The sequence below is a fragment of the Oncorhynchus kisutch genome, linkage group LG21 (assembly GCF_002021735.2).
Source record: "Oncorhynchus kisutch isolate 150728-3 linkage group LG21, Okis_V2, whole genome shotgun sequence".
NCBI classification, from domain to species: Eukaryota; Metazoa; Chordata; class Actinopteri; order Salmoniformes; family Salmonidae; genus Oncorhynchus; species Oncorhynchus kisutch.
This window is the reverse complement of record NC_034194.2, coordinates 24,467,558-24,485,335: the sequence shown is the minus strand read 5'-3', so window position 1 is coordinate 24,485,335 and position 17,778 is coordinate 24,467,558. Positions and strand designations below refer to the sequence as shown.

General features: G+C 43.1%; 3 protein-coding genes across 4 annotated transcripts in view; 1 reads left to right on the top strand and 2 right to left on the bottom strand.

The window, feature by feature from the left end:
• Positions 1-14: 14 nt before the first annotated feature.
• Positions 15-3,160, top strand: dynlt1b (dynein light chain Tctex-type 1b). The gene is made up of 5 exons (XM_020454884.2): positions 15-248; positions 421-462; positions 751-874; positions 1,198-1,275; positions 1,377-3,160. Exons 1-5 carry the CDS (start codon positions 222-224, stop codon positions 1,445-1,447), a joined length of 342 nt encoding a protein of 113 aa, XP_020310473.1. The 5' UTR covers positions 15-221; the 3' UTR covers positions 1,448-3,160.
• On the bottom strand, positions 1,954-11,238 carry tmem181 (transmembrane protein 181). Of its 2 annotated transcripts, none has more exons than XM_020454883.2 (17): positions 10,976-11,238; positions 9,112-9,215; positions 8,572-8,639; positions 8,215-8,305; positions 7,994-8,115; positions 7,732-7,848; positions 6,869-6,949; positions 6,679-6,778; positions 6,353-6,483; positions 6,138-6,229; positions 5,988-6,045; positions 5,714-5,816; positions 5,540-5,591; positions 5,349-5,431; positions 4,938-5,027; positions 4,774-4,840; positions 1,954-4,598 (listed from the first exon to the last, which is right to left on the bottom strand). In XM_020454883.2, the coding sequence occupies exons 1-17, from the start codon at positions 11,104-11,106 to the stop codon at positions 4,514-4,516; spliced, it is 1,575 nt and encodes a 524-aa protein (XP_020310472.1). In that variant the 5' UTR covers positions 11,107-11,238; the 3' UTR covers positions 1,954-4,513. The 2 variants fall into 2 exon arrangements, with proteins under 2 accessions (XP_020310472.1, XP_020310471.1); XM_020454882.2 differs by lacking the exon at positions 10,976-11,238 and adding an exon at positions 9,721-9,895.
• Positions 11,239-11,723: 485 nt separating this feature from the next.
• tulp4a (TUB like protein 4a) overlaps positions 11,724-17,778 on the bottom strand; it is a 54,001-nt gene continuing 47,946 nt past the window's right edge. The window contains exons 14-15 of the mRNA XM_020455040.2: positions 15,069-17,472; positions 11,724-14,880 (exon numbers count right to left, since the gene is read on the bottom strand). Of these exons, the coding sequence (XP_020310629.1) occupies positions 14,764-14,880; positions 15,069-17,472 (2,521 nt within the window). The 3' untranslated portion in view covers positions 11,724-14,763. The remainder of the gene's footprint in view (positions 14,881-15,068; positions 17,473-17,778) is intronic.

Genomic DNA, 17,778 nt, shown 5'->3' with positions numbered 1-17,778 from the left:
GTTATATTGCACAGTAAGCTTTGAAGATGTAATCAGTGAGGATGGAAACATACCCAGTCTCTTTGTTTTTATTGTGAACAGGGAAGAAAGAGACATGATTTTGTCCATGCAACAACCAGTACAGAAACGACCATCATAATCACTCTTGCGCCTGCGCCTCACACCCACCAACATTTGGCGACAGCTGAGCTAGCTAGCGGTAACGGTCGTTTGCTAACATCATGGATGAGTTTCAGACTGGAGAAGAGGTTAGCTAGATGTTCAAAATGGCTAATATATCCACCTAATTAATGTAACATTTGTTTAAATGTAATGCTATTTGAAGACGCATGTTAGCAATGTTAGGTAGCTAGCTAACGTTACTGTTGTTCCCCAGCTACTATAACTGTTCTGCATGCCTTTGTCTTTGTATCCTGCCAGACTGCCTTTGTCGTTGACGAAGTGAGCACTATCATCAAAGAGGTACTTTTAGCCAAGTGAGAAGTTAGCTAATGGTTGCATTGGTAGGAGACATTCATGTTCAGCAAAGTCGACCTAGCTATTTGCTACATTGCAACAACTCATCACCCCGCTGCCTGTTGCTAAGGACATCATACCGGGATTACGTTGGTTGCTAGCCACATCAATATGAGTAATGCAACTAATGTGGGCTGTGACACGTCTGTGTATTCATTTGTATTTTCTCTGGATAGTCAGTAATTTCAGAAACTAAGCCTGTTCCTCTTTTTTATGTCTTTACTGTCTTTTCAGTCAGTAGAAGGAGCCATAGGAGGAAATGCCTATCAACATAGCAGAGTGAACCAATGGACCACTAATGTAGTGGAGCAGTCCCTGAGTCAACTTAGCAAACTGGGCAAGCCTTTCAAGTACATTGGTATGTAGCCCTGAATGCAAGGAAAGGAAAAGTGTTTGGCTGGGCTATATCAGGCCGTCATTGTAAATAAGAATTTGTTCTTAACTGACTTCAAGTTTTATAAAAGTTCAATAAAAATAAATGAAAAATAAAGCCGCATCAGTGTTGGGGGGAGGCACATATAATTGAAATCAGTTACTTTATTTCCTGCACTAAAATTTACCATCACCACTTTCGTTGATGGATCATCCTATACAATGATCATACTTGCATTCCACATTGAGATGGATTTGTGTGTTATTGCTGAAAGGGGTCATTTAACTGTTGTTTCTCTTTCTCCACAGTGACCTGTGTTATCATGCAGAAAAACGGGGCAGGTCTACAGACAGCCAGCTCATGCTTCTGGGATAACACCACTGATGGTGAGAATCTCTCACAAACACACAATCTCTACAACCAGATTATATGAGATAGTCTAGAGATGGAGATTCTGTTATTGATCCCACCTAACCTTCTCTTCCAGGAAGCTGTACAGTGAGGTGGGAGAATAAATCCATGTACTGCATCGTCAGTGTCTTCGGCCTGGCCATCTGAATCTACCACCTGCACTCAATTACACTACATGAATGAACGTTGGTTTTTCCATTCCGTCCAAACTGATTGTTAGCATAAAGCCCAATATTATACCCTGATGATGACAGCTCGTCTGTCAAAACGTTGGTTATTCAATTATTGCATCTAAGCTCCTAGAGTGTGCGGCTCTCCTTTTCTCATAAAGCCCACCATACCAAAGTATTTCTACTGCTTAAAGACTTTTGTGCATCTTGTTTGTTTAGATTTTACGAGGACCAATTTGTCATGTTAGGATTTGTTAGTGACGTTTCAATAAATGTTTTCAGTCATTGCTTGTTTGCCAGCTTCCAATATAACCCCCAACTATAATTCATTCTACCACAACACCTATAGGCCAGTGAAATGCTGAGTAGAGGTCACCCCAGAGACACATTGTCAGATAGCGTGATGACTTCATCTGCACTGATCAGTTGAGGACTGTCGTGTAGGAATGACGTCCCGTCAGAAGACAATGCCCAGAGACATGCTTGTTTTATAATTTACAAGTTTTAATTCATATTTGCTGTATACACAAGTGCTTTATTTACATGTGATACAGTATTTACAGAGTGCCGTTCTAATTTAGTCAAGAGTCTACCATAAAGAAAATCATGGTTCTTGCTCAAACCTCAAAATAACCACCACAATCATCTCCCTATAAGCCACAAGTATATATATAAATAAGATGCTCCATCACAAACAAAAAGATTTCAGACTGCAGTCAAAGTTTGGAGGAAACTCCTGACCCTGGTACAAAGTGGAAACAAGGCACCATCTTTATTAGAATACATGTTTGGAGGATCAGTGGTAACTCTTTCCTTCAACACAAACATTTCATTCATTTGGTTCAGACAGAAAATTACCAATGGTTAGTGATGAAAACTAACTTGCCTCCTTGAGCCTGTATCCATAAAATCCTGCATCAGGTTATTGATTACAGAAAAAAAAAAAGGTACAAAACAATAATCCATAATGTTATTTGTTTAATTTGTACAAATGAAATTTACATATAGCCAAAGTAGCTTTGAAGTAAACAAAAAATAAAAGCTATGAAAGGCAAGCTAAAATGAACGATGGAAGGGCCATATGACAAATATGCTACTTGAGTATTCCTTTAACACACAGATGTCAAACTCATTCCAGGGAGGGCCGAGTGGCTGTGGCTTTTCTTTCCTCCCTTGATTGATTAATTAAGGTCACTAATTAGTAAGGAACTCCCCACACATGGTTCTCTAGGTCTTAATTGCAAGGAAAAACCAAAAGCCTGCAGACACTAGGCCCTCCACGGAATGAGTTTGACACCACTGCCTTAATATTTCACAATACACATTTCACAAGACATCACAATCAAATGATTAAGCATTAGAAGTGTTTGAATGAACTTCAGGAATCATCCATATCTTAAGTCTAGACTATTGCTTCGGGAATGTGAAAACTGAAAACTTTTTCCATAGCTATTAAACAATAGTGCCATAATTTTGGGGGGCAAAAATGACATACGATTTGGACACCAGGAGTACAATCATACAGTGGCTTCACTTAGGAATGGATTGGCAAAAGAGTGGGTCAACTGCTACACCTACTCAAGTTAAGGTTCTTCCTGCTGGTTATTGTAACGCATGGTGGTAGTCCGGTAAATACTCAGAAAACTTCACTTCTATGGGTATTAGATTGATGGATATGCATGCTTATACTCTGGCTATTAACAGAGTATATGACAAGCATACAACAGTGAATTGCTGATCTAAACTGGTTTTACAACCATTTGAGATAAAGGTCTTGGATAAAAACAGTGGCAGCATGGTATGTTTTTTTGCAGAATTACACCCCCCCCCCCTCAAACTCAGAATGTCAGAGAGCTTAGTAGGAATGGCTAAAAACACCACATTTCAAGCACAAGAGAGACAGTAGTGGTTTAACACTAGTTACATTGTGATTTTTGTATAAATAATAAATCTCATGATCAAATGTGTCACGCTTTCCTTCAAAGTTAATTTATATATATCCAAGAATTATGATGAGGCTCATGATAACCAAAAGATACAGTGTACAGAACGTTTGTTTTTATGTGGCTACTTGATGACTAAAATGCTATAAAACATTTGACCATACCTGCACACCTTTCCTTTCTTTGAATTTACATTCAGAATACACCATTTTTCAGTTAAAAAATATATTTATGTACAGTTACTAGGGCTGGCACAATTACCGTATAACCGCGTAACCGACGGTTGTGGATGAAGACCGCCAAGACGGGACGGCCGGGCATTCGTGCATTTGAGTCCGTTTCTGCGGTAACATGTACTCTTAACGTGAGGAAACCTTTTCGCTCCTTGCTGAAATAAGAAACTAGCAAACTCCCCCCACAATGCATCAGAAAAATAAGTAATTACATTTCTATGGCAGCACATGCAGTCAGGAGTGAAGGAGGAGAAAAATGTGTGTAAAAACAAAAACGGTTATTACGGAGACCGCGGTCATTTGGCTGGCCAATTACCATCATTCAAAATTCAATGACCTTCACAACCCTAACAGTTACAGTATTTTACCATTTGCATTATTTCTGCAAACGTTCCTTATTTACAAATGGTGGTTCATTCGTTGAATATGCTGTCCAATGAGGGGATTCGATTAGGCTAGCCCAGGCAGGCGTAGTTTGCACCGGGTGAAAAGTGATTGCAATCGTTTTGTGACCGTGGTGCTTCCCGGGCATGAGCCGGATGCCCTGTTCTGGCCGACAGCAAAGTCGGCTCAAAACAAAAAAAAGTGGCGTAGGTTAAGCACGTGGAGTGATGAGTAGGATTCTGTGTTCACAAGCAAAAGTGACTGATTAAAAATCTTTATCTGCCTTCCCAATGAAAACTAGTTTAAAATGTTAGCTATTCTTTTGAGAAGTTATTCGTTTTGAGAAGGGTTCGCCTCCATCACAGTCTTCACCCGGTCACGTGATGGGCACTGCCAGGTGCAACCCGGGCCAGTTTAATAGAATCCCCTCAAGGATTCAATCAGGACAACAGGGGAGTGAATGACGCACCAATCAGGAATGGATCAGTCGCTGTCGCTCTCATTCTGGTACTTGGCTGTTGCTTTGATGGCACGGCCATTTTGCAAAGGCATCTCCTCGTAATCGCTCCTTCATAGAAAATAAATACATACCAGTCTGAGCAGAAACACATTTAGACATTCAAAGCAGGCATATGCAGACTCCGATATCTAGAATTGATCTCAAGACAGTGACGCCTACATCTTTAAGTAGAACGATGTATAACAAAGGCAATGAGAGACAGTGAATTAACATGACTACTTACCCGTATATGACTTCATCATCTGAGTCATTGAGCATGGAGAATGCAGGATTATCCTTCAACTGGGAGTCTAATACACAAGATAATGAGATTGACAAGGCAATAAGTAACCAGACTCATCTTTCAAATCTCATTGCATATTTTTCTTCTCCTCAAGAATCACTTACCATAAATGGCGTCTTTTGAGGGGGAATACACAAATGCTAATGTGTACAAGTAAAAGTTGAGTAATCCATAGAAAGATAAAAATTCAGCTGGTATGTCGAGTTAAGGATCAGATCTAAGTAAACGTATCTAATGCATGCAAAGCTCATCAAGATGACCATTTTTTTAAACCTATGCTACTGACTTCAGAATTCACAATAGAAGAGAAGACGTCAGTGGCAGGTAGCCAAGCGGTTACGATTGTTGGGCCAGTAACCGAAAGGCTGCTGGTTCGAACCCGAAAGCTGACAATATTAAAAATCTGCCCATATGCCCTCGAGCAAGGCACTTAACACTGATTGCTCCTGTAAGTCATTCTGGATAAGCAAGTCTGCTAAATGACAACAAAAAAAGACATTGACAAGAAAGGATATAGTTCTGGTAATGGGTTGACAACTCAGCCACAAAGTTGTCTTGCAGAGCCTTGGCACCAAACCTAAGATAGAGTATCGCCATGCTAGAGGGAATGGAACAAATGAGATAATAATAATAATAATAATATGTTTGATCCGTCCAGTTTCGATACTATGACTCAATAGAAGTCAACAGATGACAATGGCCGTACCTTATTACCAGGACCACAAACGTCAGCGCAGTCAGAAACTTCAGCCGGAGATCTGATGACCAAGATGAGACCACAGTACAATAGAAAAAATATTAGGAAAGGCTAAATGAGAGTGGATCAAATGCAACCCATAACTCTATCGGGATTAGAATATGACAGATGCATCATTGTTACCGGTATAGGGCATGTTCTTGAGCTCAGAACAAGCTCTGACGATGAGGAAGATGAGATACAGGACGTACAGGGTCACCACCACCAGGAAGAAAATCTTCATGCCCTGGAAGTACAACAAAACCTTTAATCAACATGATGGGCGTTGCACTACTACCTCCACTGTCAATGTCCAAACTTCTACCAGGTTGAACAATATATATAATTATACACTGGACATGTGCTTCTGAATTTTCCATAAAAATGATCTTACAGAAGGTAAATGTGTTCCACTCACCTGGAAGTTAGCGATGTCCACTTTGTACTGGTAGGTGGGGTCCTGTAGCTCATTGACCCTGTGGATGTAAAGGAAATTAGAGCTCATAACATCCTTTTCCAAACAGAGTATGTTATACAGTGTTAGTTTGACAGAGTCCTTCAGACTTACGTTTGCCATATCCCCAAGGTAACTGCTGAGAGCCACAGGAGGCCGACAATGACCAGTTTAGGAAGATAGAACGTCAGACACTTCCTCTCTCCCTGAGACAGGAAGCAGAATAATCCAGGATTAAAAATAAATTAAAAAAAAAAAGGGACACCAGACTGATTTTGGGTTCCAATACTAAAATATAGAGTTTGGTTAAAGATGAATATGAGACCCACCTGAACCCGGATGCCGTGGTAGACACAGAGCCAGAAGAGCAGCAGGGAACACAGGAAGAGGGCCTGGAAGAATGCATCCAGAGTCCTCGGAAACCAGCTGTTAACCAGGAACGACAGTGGGAAAAATGGATCTGAAACACAAGAACCCCAGCCATCAAAACAGGTAAAAACCTCAAAGACCTAAAGACTGTAGTGTATATGGGTTTTAACAGCAAGGTTAGGCCGTCAGAAGGGTACGTTCAAACATATTACACCGTTTAAATATCAAGGCCTGGTGTGCAGTGGAAGGCACAAAGGAAAGAGTGGTAAACAACTCAATGACTCACCGTTATACAGCAGTAGTAGAGGCAGCAGGATGGACATCCACTTCTGCTCAATGCCCCAGTCTCTCATGGAGAACTTCCTCAGAGAGTGAGCAAACATGCACTGCAATACACAACAGCAAAGACTAACATACAAAGACAAACATACACAGCAGAAACAATAAAGATGGATTCAATTGCATAGATCGCTTACCGTCACCATGAAGGTCAAAACCACAAAGACAAACCGGAACCAGATCTCCACTTGAGAGAACGAGGGATTATACATCTTCCACTGAGAGAGAGTAGAAAGAAATGTGTCATTGAAATGCAGTTCAAAGCCATTGTGTGTCAGTAGGATGTGTTGTGGAAGATTCAGAATTTGTTGGTAACATATGTAAGATGTTTAATATTCATCAAATGTGTGTAAGTTACTTCTCATCAGAATGGTATTTTTGATAATACTGTGGCGAGGTTGCAGTTATCTGTTCTATGTCAAGACTAAGTTGCATGGGCCACTGAGAGGGGAGAGGTCAAAGTGTCATCATGTGTAAACATATCTTTTACTCCCTACCTTTCCCAGTGGAGAAAGGAGGGTGCCAGTGTCTGGAATCATTCTATGCTCCCTCTAATGTTGTTTCTATCTCAACCTATAGCCTCATTCTCCTCTCCGTGAGTTTGTATTTAGAGTGGGTTGTGTCTAAATGACAATTTGATATTTGCCTGTTGATATGGAGGATTGGTTTATGGTTCTGGGGTTTGGGAAAGGAGACAAAGCTGAACGATGAATTATGTCTATGCTGTCTGACTATGTGTGATCTTTGCTATAAAGGATCCCATTTTGCCGTTGTGGGGGGACTCAACTTTTCATTAGAGATACTGAACTGTTGAAAGTCAAAATGCTATAGAGCTTATATAATTAAAGATGGACTTTGATAACTAACTCTGACTGGTGTGTGTGTGGTTTGCTCCCATGATTTGGTAAATAGAGGAAATTTCCACGACAGATGAGACGCATCTTCAGAAACAGCCAGCTGACAGTTTAAACAGGTTTTCCAGCCAGTGTTGTGAGCTCACCATGAAGTTGACCTTGACTTCGTAGGTGATGTTCTCCAGGCCTTTGAAGCTGACATTGATCTGGTACTGTGTGTAATTCAGATAGCCCAGGTGCACCACGATGATCTCATCACACTTCTGCAGGAGGAAACAGCAGGATAGACGCCTTGTTCATTGACCAATTGGTTGGTTGATAACTGATTGATGACTGACTAGTCAATTGGCTGACAAACTGGTTAACTGATTAATGAATGAATAGACCGATATATTGATTGCCACTCACAGCGCCACAGTGCAGCATTCGTGATTTCTGGTGCACGTTGCTGCGGATGTGCATGACGCTGGCATCCTGCATGACTCCCTTCAGCTCCACGTTGATCTCAAAGTGCTGCAGGAAGTCCACCACTGAATAGAGACAAAGGCAACAAAAAAAAAGTAAATATCCATATGACATGAAAGTCTTAGAAGGAAAAATACCATAATTTATAAGGGAGTAGATCTCACCAGTGCTGTGTTCCACCTGCATTATACAGGTGAGCCATAGCTGTTGGTTATAGGTGGAGAGGGGCGGGGACTGCAGGATGAAGGGACCAGTCTGAAACCATTAGATCCATACTCAGAACATCACAATGTCAAAGAGTGGACATCAAGCTGTGTCCAGGACTTGTGGGATCTAAGTGTTCATTTTGGACTGTGCACTTCTTCCTCCCTTTTACCCTCCCAGTCTCACAAATATGTGTAAGCATCAGGGTGGTGTGAGTTTGTGCACTAATAAAAGCCATTTCTGACATAAAGCAAACAGTTCAAGCACATTCCCTGCGATCCTGGAAAGACATGTATTTATATGCTTGCTTGTCTTACCTTTATGGATTGATTTTTGTCCAGCAGTTCATCTCCACTGTATTTAGTCTCCGCAAGGATTTTAGGACCTGCAGAAGAATGAACAAAGTAAGCAAAATATTTCTCCAGGTCTTCAGGACCAGGTCAGGACCAGACAAAGTTCCTGCACAAACAGGCTTGTCACGCCTATAGGCAAAACTAAGTCCTTAGTCTCCTCAACTAGATCCCTTTCCTACAGCAAATCCACCATTGTGCAGACATAGCATATTCAACATTCTTTTCACTTTAGGAAAATGGTGTAATATTACCAATAAGGATCTTTCTAGTAAGGCTTTAATTAAGAGAAAGAGAGTGAGAAGAAAGTGGACTTATCAGGATTTCCTTGCAGATAAAACTTCAGCCAGTAGACGCCAGTCATCACCCTCTGATTATGTTGGCTGGCTGCTGCATCACCCTAACTAGCCTTTCTGGCTCACTGTTTCCCAGCAGTAATATAGACTTGGGCCCACTGCGGGTATACTAAGAGTGTGCACATTGATAGAATATATAAAAACTACATACCTGCTATACCAATGAAGACAGTGAGGCCAAAACAGATCAAGAACACCACAAAGACCAAAACAAAGTGTCTTTTGGAGAGTGTGTAGAGCCGCATGGGGGCTAGCCTGAAATTGAGAAAGGATATAATGCTACAATCAGTTTCCTGAAAACAATCGGAGTCCTCTCTCTGTGATGAACATTTCTTGATTTAAACACCTATGCTCAAGACATTAAGAGGTTGTCATAATAAAATCGAAGCATATGCCAACTCAGTAATTTAGGCTAGTTTAGGAAGTCTTATTATCTGGCGAGTTATAAATTACACACCATCAGCTTTTGGAAACGTTAGATAAGCAATTAGCCACATTAGACATGTTAATATATTGCTTAGTAACACACACAGGTACCAGAAAATAAGACAAACGAAAAAACACCTGCCACCAAAAACACGGTGGCGTGTAAACTAGTTAGTTAACGTGTAAAGTAACGTAGGTGTGTCTGTCAACTTTGCATAGGATCCCGTTGCAAGCAGACGACTGGCAAAAACTAACGTTTTGAGATTAGAAATGTACGATATGAAGTGGCAACAATACAACTAAGTTGTAGATCGTCTTAAACATGTGAACTTACACATCCATTTCTGTAGATTCTCACTCTAGAATCGAGATCAAATCAAAACGTCCAGGTAAAATCCACATCCGTATACATCAGTCTGTATGCGACAACCAAATGAAACGTCACCACTGGATGTCGCGGGACTGAAGTCACGTGGGAACAAGAGAGTAGGAGGAGCTTCTTATTGTAGCTCAGTTAGAGGGAGTGGATTTGGTCGTTGCAAGCGCATAAATAGATTTTCATCCTCATTTCAACTCTAATGAAAAACATGTGATTTCAATTTCGCCTGTATACATCAAGACCCATCATGCATCCAAACCATTAATGTATATGAACCCTGGATTGCTGATGCTGTGTATTGGCCATTGATAGGCTTTGAAGCCACCTGTCGGCCATATTAGCATTCCCAGGAGGAGCAGTCCATAGGAATTAATGGGCAAAATGACATGTATTTAAGTATATTTTATTGTAGTGGGGACAGCAGCATTTTAGTAATATCAAAATATTATACTTTAAGGAAAATGTTTTAATATATTTTGACATTTTCATGTTTAGCTCACATAATATAATTTAAAAGTATACATTAAGGTATCTGTAATATAATACATGTCAAAAACGAATGTAGACATTAATAAATACATTTCTATAATTTCCTAAATATGTTTTACAATGGTGGGGGAGTGCCAAGATGTAGGTCCCGCCCTGTTTGCTGAACCTGTCCAATATAAACACAAGTTTTTTTTGCAACTGTTTGGAGTAATGAATACACCCCAACACTTGTTGCCTTCACTCGTTGGCCTGTGCCTATATCATGTTGGCTTCTGCCATAATGACCTTAGAATTTTCTTGTATTATCAGCAGAAGTAACAGCATTTTTTAAACGAAGGTAGCCTATAGGGACACATATTTGACGTAAGATCCCATAAAACCGAAAGATAAATAATGAAAAGCGTATCTAAACCTGCAAAACACGGAACTGTCCAAAGAAAACCAGTGATGCTTTATAGCGCACCTGAACCACAATGCGCCATGTTGAGGGTGGTGCATGGCTGCAGCTGGATATTCTGTAAAGGCTATATCCATATTGTAAATACACATTGACAAATGTTATTAATCGTATCATTATGTTAATACCTACATGAAAATCAAATGCAGTTCATAGGCCTATGTATGCTCACAAATGCTTGTTCATTGTAGAGTAATGATTGAATTAACACAAAAATACATATATTGGATGATTTAATATTGGTGTAGTGACCCTATAATTTACCTGTAAAAACGGTCGTCGCGGTAAGGTGTCAGGTCTTCCTTTAATTCGTTATAGACCTCTTGTATCTTCTTACAGAAATATTTAAATTCACTGTATAGAGGGTTTTCGAAGGCGGAGTAGTCGGTGTCCATCGTGCCGGTGTCTGAGGTCTGAAAATGGCGATGGGAAATAATCCGCAGCCTTTACAAAACAACGCCGGTTTCTCTTTTGTGTTCTCTCGTTTAATTGAAACTGCAGGCAAAGCTTTTTTGTTCGTGCAGGTCTAAAGAAAAAGCACAAAAAACGAGGGGGCGGAAGCGAACATACAAATACAGCGGTGAGAATCACGTGACAATTCAGCACCACGGAGAGAGGGAAGCGACTGTGATTGAAGATCAATGCTCCTACAGCTTTTCATCTGCATTTCTGCACGGATACAAGGTTTACTACATTAAGACAAAACTATTTTCTATGATACTTTTGTGCCCAACACACTTTGTTTTAGAGGGCTACTGCTACTAGGAATTCCAATTTTAGCTTTACAACATAGTAAAGTTGATCATTGTTAAATGGAATTCGTAAGCTATTAGAAGAAACCTGTACAAGGATAAATAAATCATACATTTTTCATTATGAAACACCTACAGGGTTCCTACAGTGTTCCCACAGGGTTCCCACAGGGTTCCCACAGGGTTCCCACAGGGTTCCATGGCACTCCGTAGTGCTTGAACGATAAAGTAGCCAAACAGACTAGACACACAAAACAAAATCTGAAACAATTACATTTTATTCAAAAGATGCGTGACATATACAATTGTAAAATAATTAACATGGCATGCCTTACTACCGTTCACTATAAACATTCAGTCACCAAATCACTCAGATTTTTTCAAGTTTTTTTTCCTATATATGTCTACAACTACATGTACAAAGCACATTTCTGATCAAACGAAAAGCCAAATCCTACAATGTCTACTACAGGTTACCACCTCAAATGAATTCATTTAGAATCCTAAACCAGTGTCCAAGGGAGATCTATACATGTTTTCAGTGGCTTATCCAAACGGTCATGTCATGTGGACTGATGTGTGAGTTGTATTGAAATAATACACAATCAAAATTGACCAGTCAGTCAACACCATGTATGCGTAGATTTCCATTGCATGGTGAGAATAAACAAAAAGATCAAACTCTTAACGGAGTGAAAAAGGTTTAGATTTCTCAAGGGGGAGAATTGGTGGAAATACACACACTGAAGAAGTTAACATAGATAACACTTATGGGATCGGTTGACCTCACAATTGAACACACTTGACACATACTTCCTTAAATGACTACTACCAACTACACTCAAGGACAGGGCACTTCTTCAGATCTTCTCCCATCCACTGCAAACTTCACAGAACACATATTGAAAAGTTGTCTCTTCCCTACTTGCCCACCCCCTCCCATGATCTGACAAATAGGCTACACCAGTAACAAACCCCTTTCAACAGAAAGAAATGTTCAGCAAAGTCAACAAGTTATGTACAGCCTTTAGCTTAAGAAAAAAATCTCATAAATAAATGTACAGACCAGCAAAAAGAAATTGAATATCATAGTTTCCCCCACACTACTAGTGTGAAAGTGAAGGGTTGTCAAACAGTGTTGGTGAGGGGAGGACCTTTCTTTAGAAAATATTGCACAACAAAATTGTTAACACAAAATTAACATTGACAGACATGTTTAAGAAATTTTATTTTCTTTGAATCAGGTCCATCTTAATCCCACCCCAACCAACAACTATCACATGCAGCTCAGAGGAAGAAATACAAATCTAATCTAATAATCTCATTGCTTTCAAGACCATGATGTGTGGATCTGGTCCGGAGTGATCTCTCTCTGTCACACAAGTGATCTAGGCCCCTTTGTATTAATCTTCCAAATTGTATTAATTCCATTTTTTGGCACACACATTTTGAAGTGATCCTAACCATCCATCAAATAGATATTTTAGTTTGATAAATAATTTTTTCCAATGATATGTTTGAAAATTAGTGTGGATGATGTTAACAGGTATTTTACCACACTTAAGTCCGCAAATATTTGAAGTGTCTATCTGCTTTTGCGCCAGCATCCATCCCCAGCCCTGCAGACTGTTCACAACGCATAGAGACCCAAGCCTGGATGTCTAACAAAAACTAGTCAGCTTAAAAGATTGCAGTTTCAGCTTGCCAAGTTCTAACATGTTAAGATAACCTCAATTAAGGAGAAAGCCATCTTCAAAGACTGAAAGAATAGAAAGATGTCAGGTTTCTCAGGGATTATAGTGTATTTCTATATTTATACTACTGTACTACAGCTATCCGCCATAATATTGAACATACACAGTGGGCTACAATGAAAACAGCTGTCCAACTCCACCAGATCATTTTACAATATTTATGAATGATATGTGGCAGTTATTTACATGACTTAAAAAAAATAATAATAATAATAATAATGAAATGGCATAGGTGAAATATACAAAAATATTTCCTGTACCTTGCTTACTCATTTAGTGTGGGCTTAAGAGTAGGACACGCCTACACGATGACGCTCACTTCACAGAAGTGACAGCAAGTGACAAATTACTTCATGTCAGGGAAACAAAGGTCGGATTGGTGAACTCTTACCTCTAGGATCTTTGTTTGTGTCCCCGTCAACATGTCACCATGATAAAAATGGGAGATACAGGATAACGGTCACAACTATTCTGTAAAACCATTTTAAAACACATCGATTTTGTAGTGTACAGAACAGCATTTCAATTAAGTCTCTGTCTCTCCCAAATAAAGCAGACATCTTGAAATCCATGTAAACAAGGTACTAAGATTGTATAATAAACAACATGAATACGAAGAACAATTACAATGTTAAAATTCATATCTGAATACTGTATGACCTATTCGTAACAAGAGGAAAAACAAATGCAGAGATACATTAAACCATATGAGCTACATCATCTTTTTTTTCCTTCAAATTCCAAGGACTGCCATTCAGCTTACATCTGAGTTTCTGACAACAGGGAAATCAGACAACTTGCGCATTTGCGTGTGCTAGTGCTCCAACAATACAATGCATATATTGAAACCTCAAATCCAGCCAAGATAGATTTGGATTGTAACAAAACACATGGCAGATAACTAAAAAATAACATTTCAAAAGCCTAGATTTCCCCCCCAGAAAGTTTGATCTTTAGGTGTAAAAACCTAAACGCCAAAGCAGTGTTATAAAGTGATGATAACGGTTTCATACAGCAACGGATTTCAGTGCCCAGTAGTACCTGTACGCTCTGGAAAGAAAAAAACGACATCTTCAATCTTCCAGATAGTTTTTTCAAGTATTACTGCTGCTCCTTTTTAAAACCGCACAGAGAGAACGACTCATCTCTCGGGACCATACCGACAGGAAACCCAAACCGTTAGAAGGTTGGAAGTTAAGTCTTTCCACTAGCTAGCTTTCATTAGCTAAAGCAGCATTTATTTGCATGACAACTACAGAAAGCTGAGCTCTTGGGCCCTGTAAGCAGTACAGGGGACCGCTGACTGTGCCAAGGCAAACTATGGCCCTGCTCCAACGCCTGCAGCCCATGCTTATTGCACCCTCTGGTGGCCACATTGGGCAGTGCAGCACCACAGTGTCTCGTTTTCTCGCTTGCGATGCGATATGCAAACAGAGTTCATTTCAGTCTTTTCTCCAATATTAAAGTAACTTCAAATTAAATAATCTTGTCCTTCCAGCAGGTGTTCCGATCCTCGCTAGTATTCAGTGTAAGAGGGGGTGGGACCTCATTTGAGGCGTTGAGTAACATTAGCTAGAGCCACTGCGAAGGCTTGAACAGCAGAGAACGGGTACTGGAAGTCCAGGATGTAGGCGTTGCCATCAATCCTGCCAAACTGCATCACCTGGTCACAAACACAAACAAACACACAGTCAGAGAACATAGACAGGAAGCTAACAAACAACATTTCAGATTGTCTGAGCTATTTCCCTACTGAATACTGAATTATATTTATTCCATGTCATATTCTTATAAACGAATGGATTCAAACTTCCCATCTATGTGTAAAAACTACATCTCTAGCCACCTCACCTGTCTCCCCTCCAGTTCGATCTGGAAGTTCTTGGCCGACTCCTGTGTGACACGTCCCCCAAAGTCCAGCTGGTAGACCTGAGTGGCCTCATTCCACAGTGGCTGCTTGTTGGCCATCACATAAACAAAGCCCTGGCTTCCCAACCCGCGGTCCTCCTTCTCATTGGCCTTGCGGCACTTGATCTCCTCTAGCTCGCTGGCCGCCCGTAGGCTCCTCTTGCTCTTCCAGCCCTTCTTGCCGCTCTGGCACTGGTTGAGCAGCTCGTCCCCGCTGATGAAGAGCTCAGGTTCACTCTCTGAGCTGTCCTGGAACTCGCTGTTTGTGGGAGCCTTGCTCAGCTTCTTAGCTTTCAGCTGCTGCTCCTTCTGGCCTTTGGGCTTTTTCTTTTCCCTGCTGCCCAGCCGCGGGCTGGAGATCAGAGAGTTGAAGTCACCCAGGGCCCGGCCCTCCTTCTTGGATTTGCCTCCCTCGGCGATGGCCGGTGCATTGGCCTCCTCAGCCCTGCCATCTGCCCGCTTGCGGTTCTTCTTGCCAAACTTCTCAGCACTGCTGGGCACGGGGCTCTCGTTGAGGGAGAGGACCTCCTGGAAGCCCTCTCCGGCCTCCATTGCCATGGCCTCTGGTGAGCCACCATGACCCTGCAGCTGCAGCTCTGCTGGGGGCGGTGGAGGGGGAGGCGGTGGGGGAGGAGGGGGAGAGAGGACTGACTTGTCCACCATCATCTGAGAGAGCTTGGGGGGCATGGGGGGCAGTGTCCCCGAGGGGCTGGGCATGGGGGGGCAGGGGTTGTAGGTGCCCCAGGGGGTGTGTAGGGCAATGGGGGGGATGGGGAGCCCGGCACAGGAGCTTCCCCCCGGGTACATTGGAGGGAGGGGGCAGCAGGCCAGGTTAGACAGGTTGGCTGGATAGCCAGGTGGGAGGACCAGGGTGGCATCCTGCTGGTTGAAAGGGACAGGGGCCACCACCTCCTTAGGGGAGCAGAGACGAGGAGAGCCTGGCATGGGCTGCTGCTGGGGACCACTGTAGGTTGTGCCAGGAGCATACTGAAGGGAGATCTGGTAACCTGCAGCTGCAGCGGCAGCCTGGAAAGAGGCAGCACTGGGGCTGGTGGGGGACTTGGGGGAGAGGATGAAAGGCAGCCGGGAGATGTCGAGGTGCTGGGCTGGGCTAAGGATGAGCGGGGGTGGTTTGTGGGGTCCGGTGGGGCCAGCAGAGCTCAGAGTACCGGTCCTTTCCTGGGGCACCCACACCTCCTCAGTGGTGGCTGGGTCCCACTGGTATGGCGGTGGCCTCTTGACTGTCAGTCCAGACACATCTGCACCCCCTAGTGCCAGATGCCTCAATGACTGACTCAGTGCTTCATCCTCTGTGAAGGCTGAGTTCACATAGTCAGCCCTGTCTCTGTTCCCACCTCCTCCTCCATTCCCAGAGCCATCCAGGTTGTATGAGGATTGAGAGACTAGGGGAGAAGCGCTGTTGGAGTGGACGATCACCGTGCTGTGAGGAGCTCCATTCCCTGGAGGAAAATCCTGTCTAATGATTGTACCTCCTGCGATTCCATTCGCAGTCCCACTGGGAGCACTGCTGGCTGCACTGCTAAGCCCACTGCTGTTACTACTGCACTGACTGCAGGTGTACAGGGCTTTGGGCACCCTTTGTTGGTAGGAAGCCGCCAGTGCAGCGTTTTGGGATTTGGCCTTAGTGGGCAAGGTCCTCTGAGGGTCCAGCATCTGGGAAACTTTGAGAGCGGCCTCTCGGCTGTTCCGCCTGAGTGTGGCATGGATCAGACTGCTGTCCAGCCTCTGTCCGGTGCTCCTCCCCACTGTGGTGTTCTGATTGGCTGTGTCGGGGTAGGGGGGCGGATCTCCACTGGGTATGGAATAGCGGGGAACGGTAAGCCTGTTGAGGGTTGCCGAGGCGTAGGGCAGCTGGATCTTCTTCCCGTCTGTTGAGGAAGAAGAGGAGGTAACCCGGAGGGTTGCTGAGCTTCCCGGGACCTGGAGCGTGTAAATGTTCTGGTTGCAGACAAGCCGCGTTCGAGGCCGGCACACCTCTTCCACGTTACCCCTGCTGTCGAACGTAGTTATCCGCTCGTAGCCTAGCGGCGTTGGGTACTGTGCCGCCTGCTGGCCAGGAGGATACAGGGAGAACTCTCCCTTCTTCAGGCACAGGTCCACTGGCGGCGGGGTGCCGTTACTGCCCCCAGCCTGTCCAGAGGCGGCGTTGGCTGCTGCAGCAGAGGCAGAGGCTGCAGCTGCGGCCACCGTCCCAGGGTAGGGGGGCGGGGGGTTCATCTTGCTGAGCTCCAGAGGGGCGCTGAACACCACCGTGTCCCCCTCAGCCAGCTGGGGGGCAGAGCGGGTGGGTTTGATCTTCAGCAGGTGCTCATGTTCCACGCTGACCCTTCTCTCAGCCACCAGCCCCCCTGCAGGGTGGGGGACAGGGATCTGGAGCGCACCCTGTTGGAGCTGGTGCACCGCTGCACCTGACACCTGAGAGGGGACAGAGATCTGGAGCTGTTGCTGCATCTGATGGTGCTGTTGTATCTGCTGCTGTTGCTGCATCTGATGGTGCTGCTGATGCTGTTGTTGTTGCATATGCTGCTGTATCTGTTGCTGCTGTTGCTGCAGCTGCTGTGTGTGTTGCTGCTGCTGTAACTGCTGCTGGAGCTGTTGTTGGTGCTGGAGCTGTTGTTGGTGCTGTTGTTGG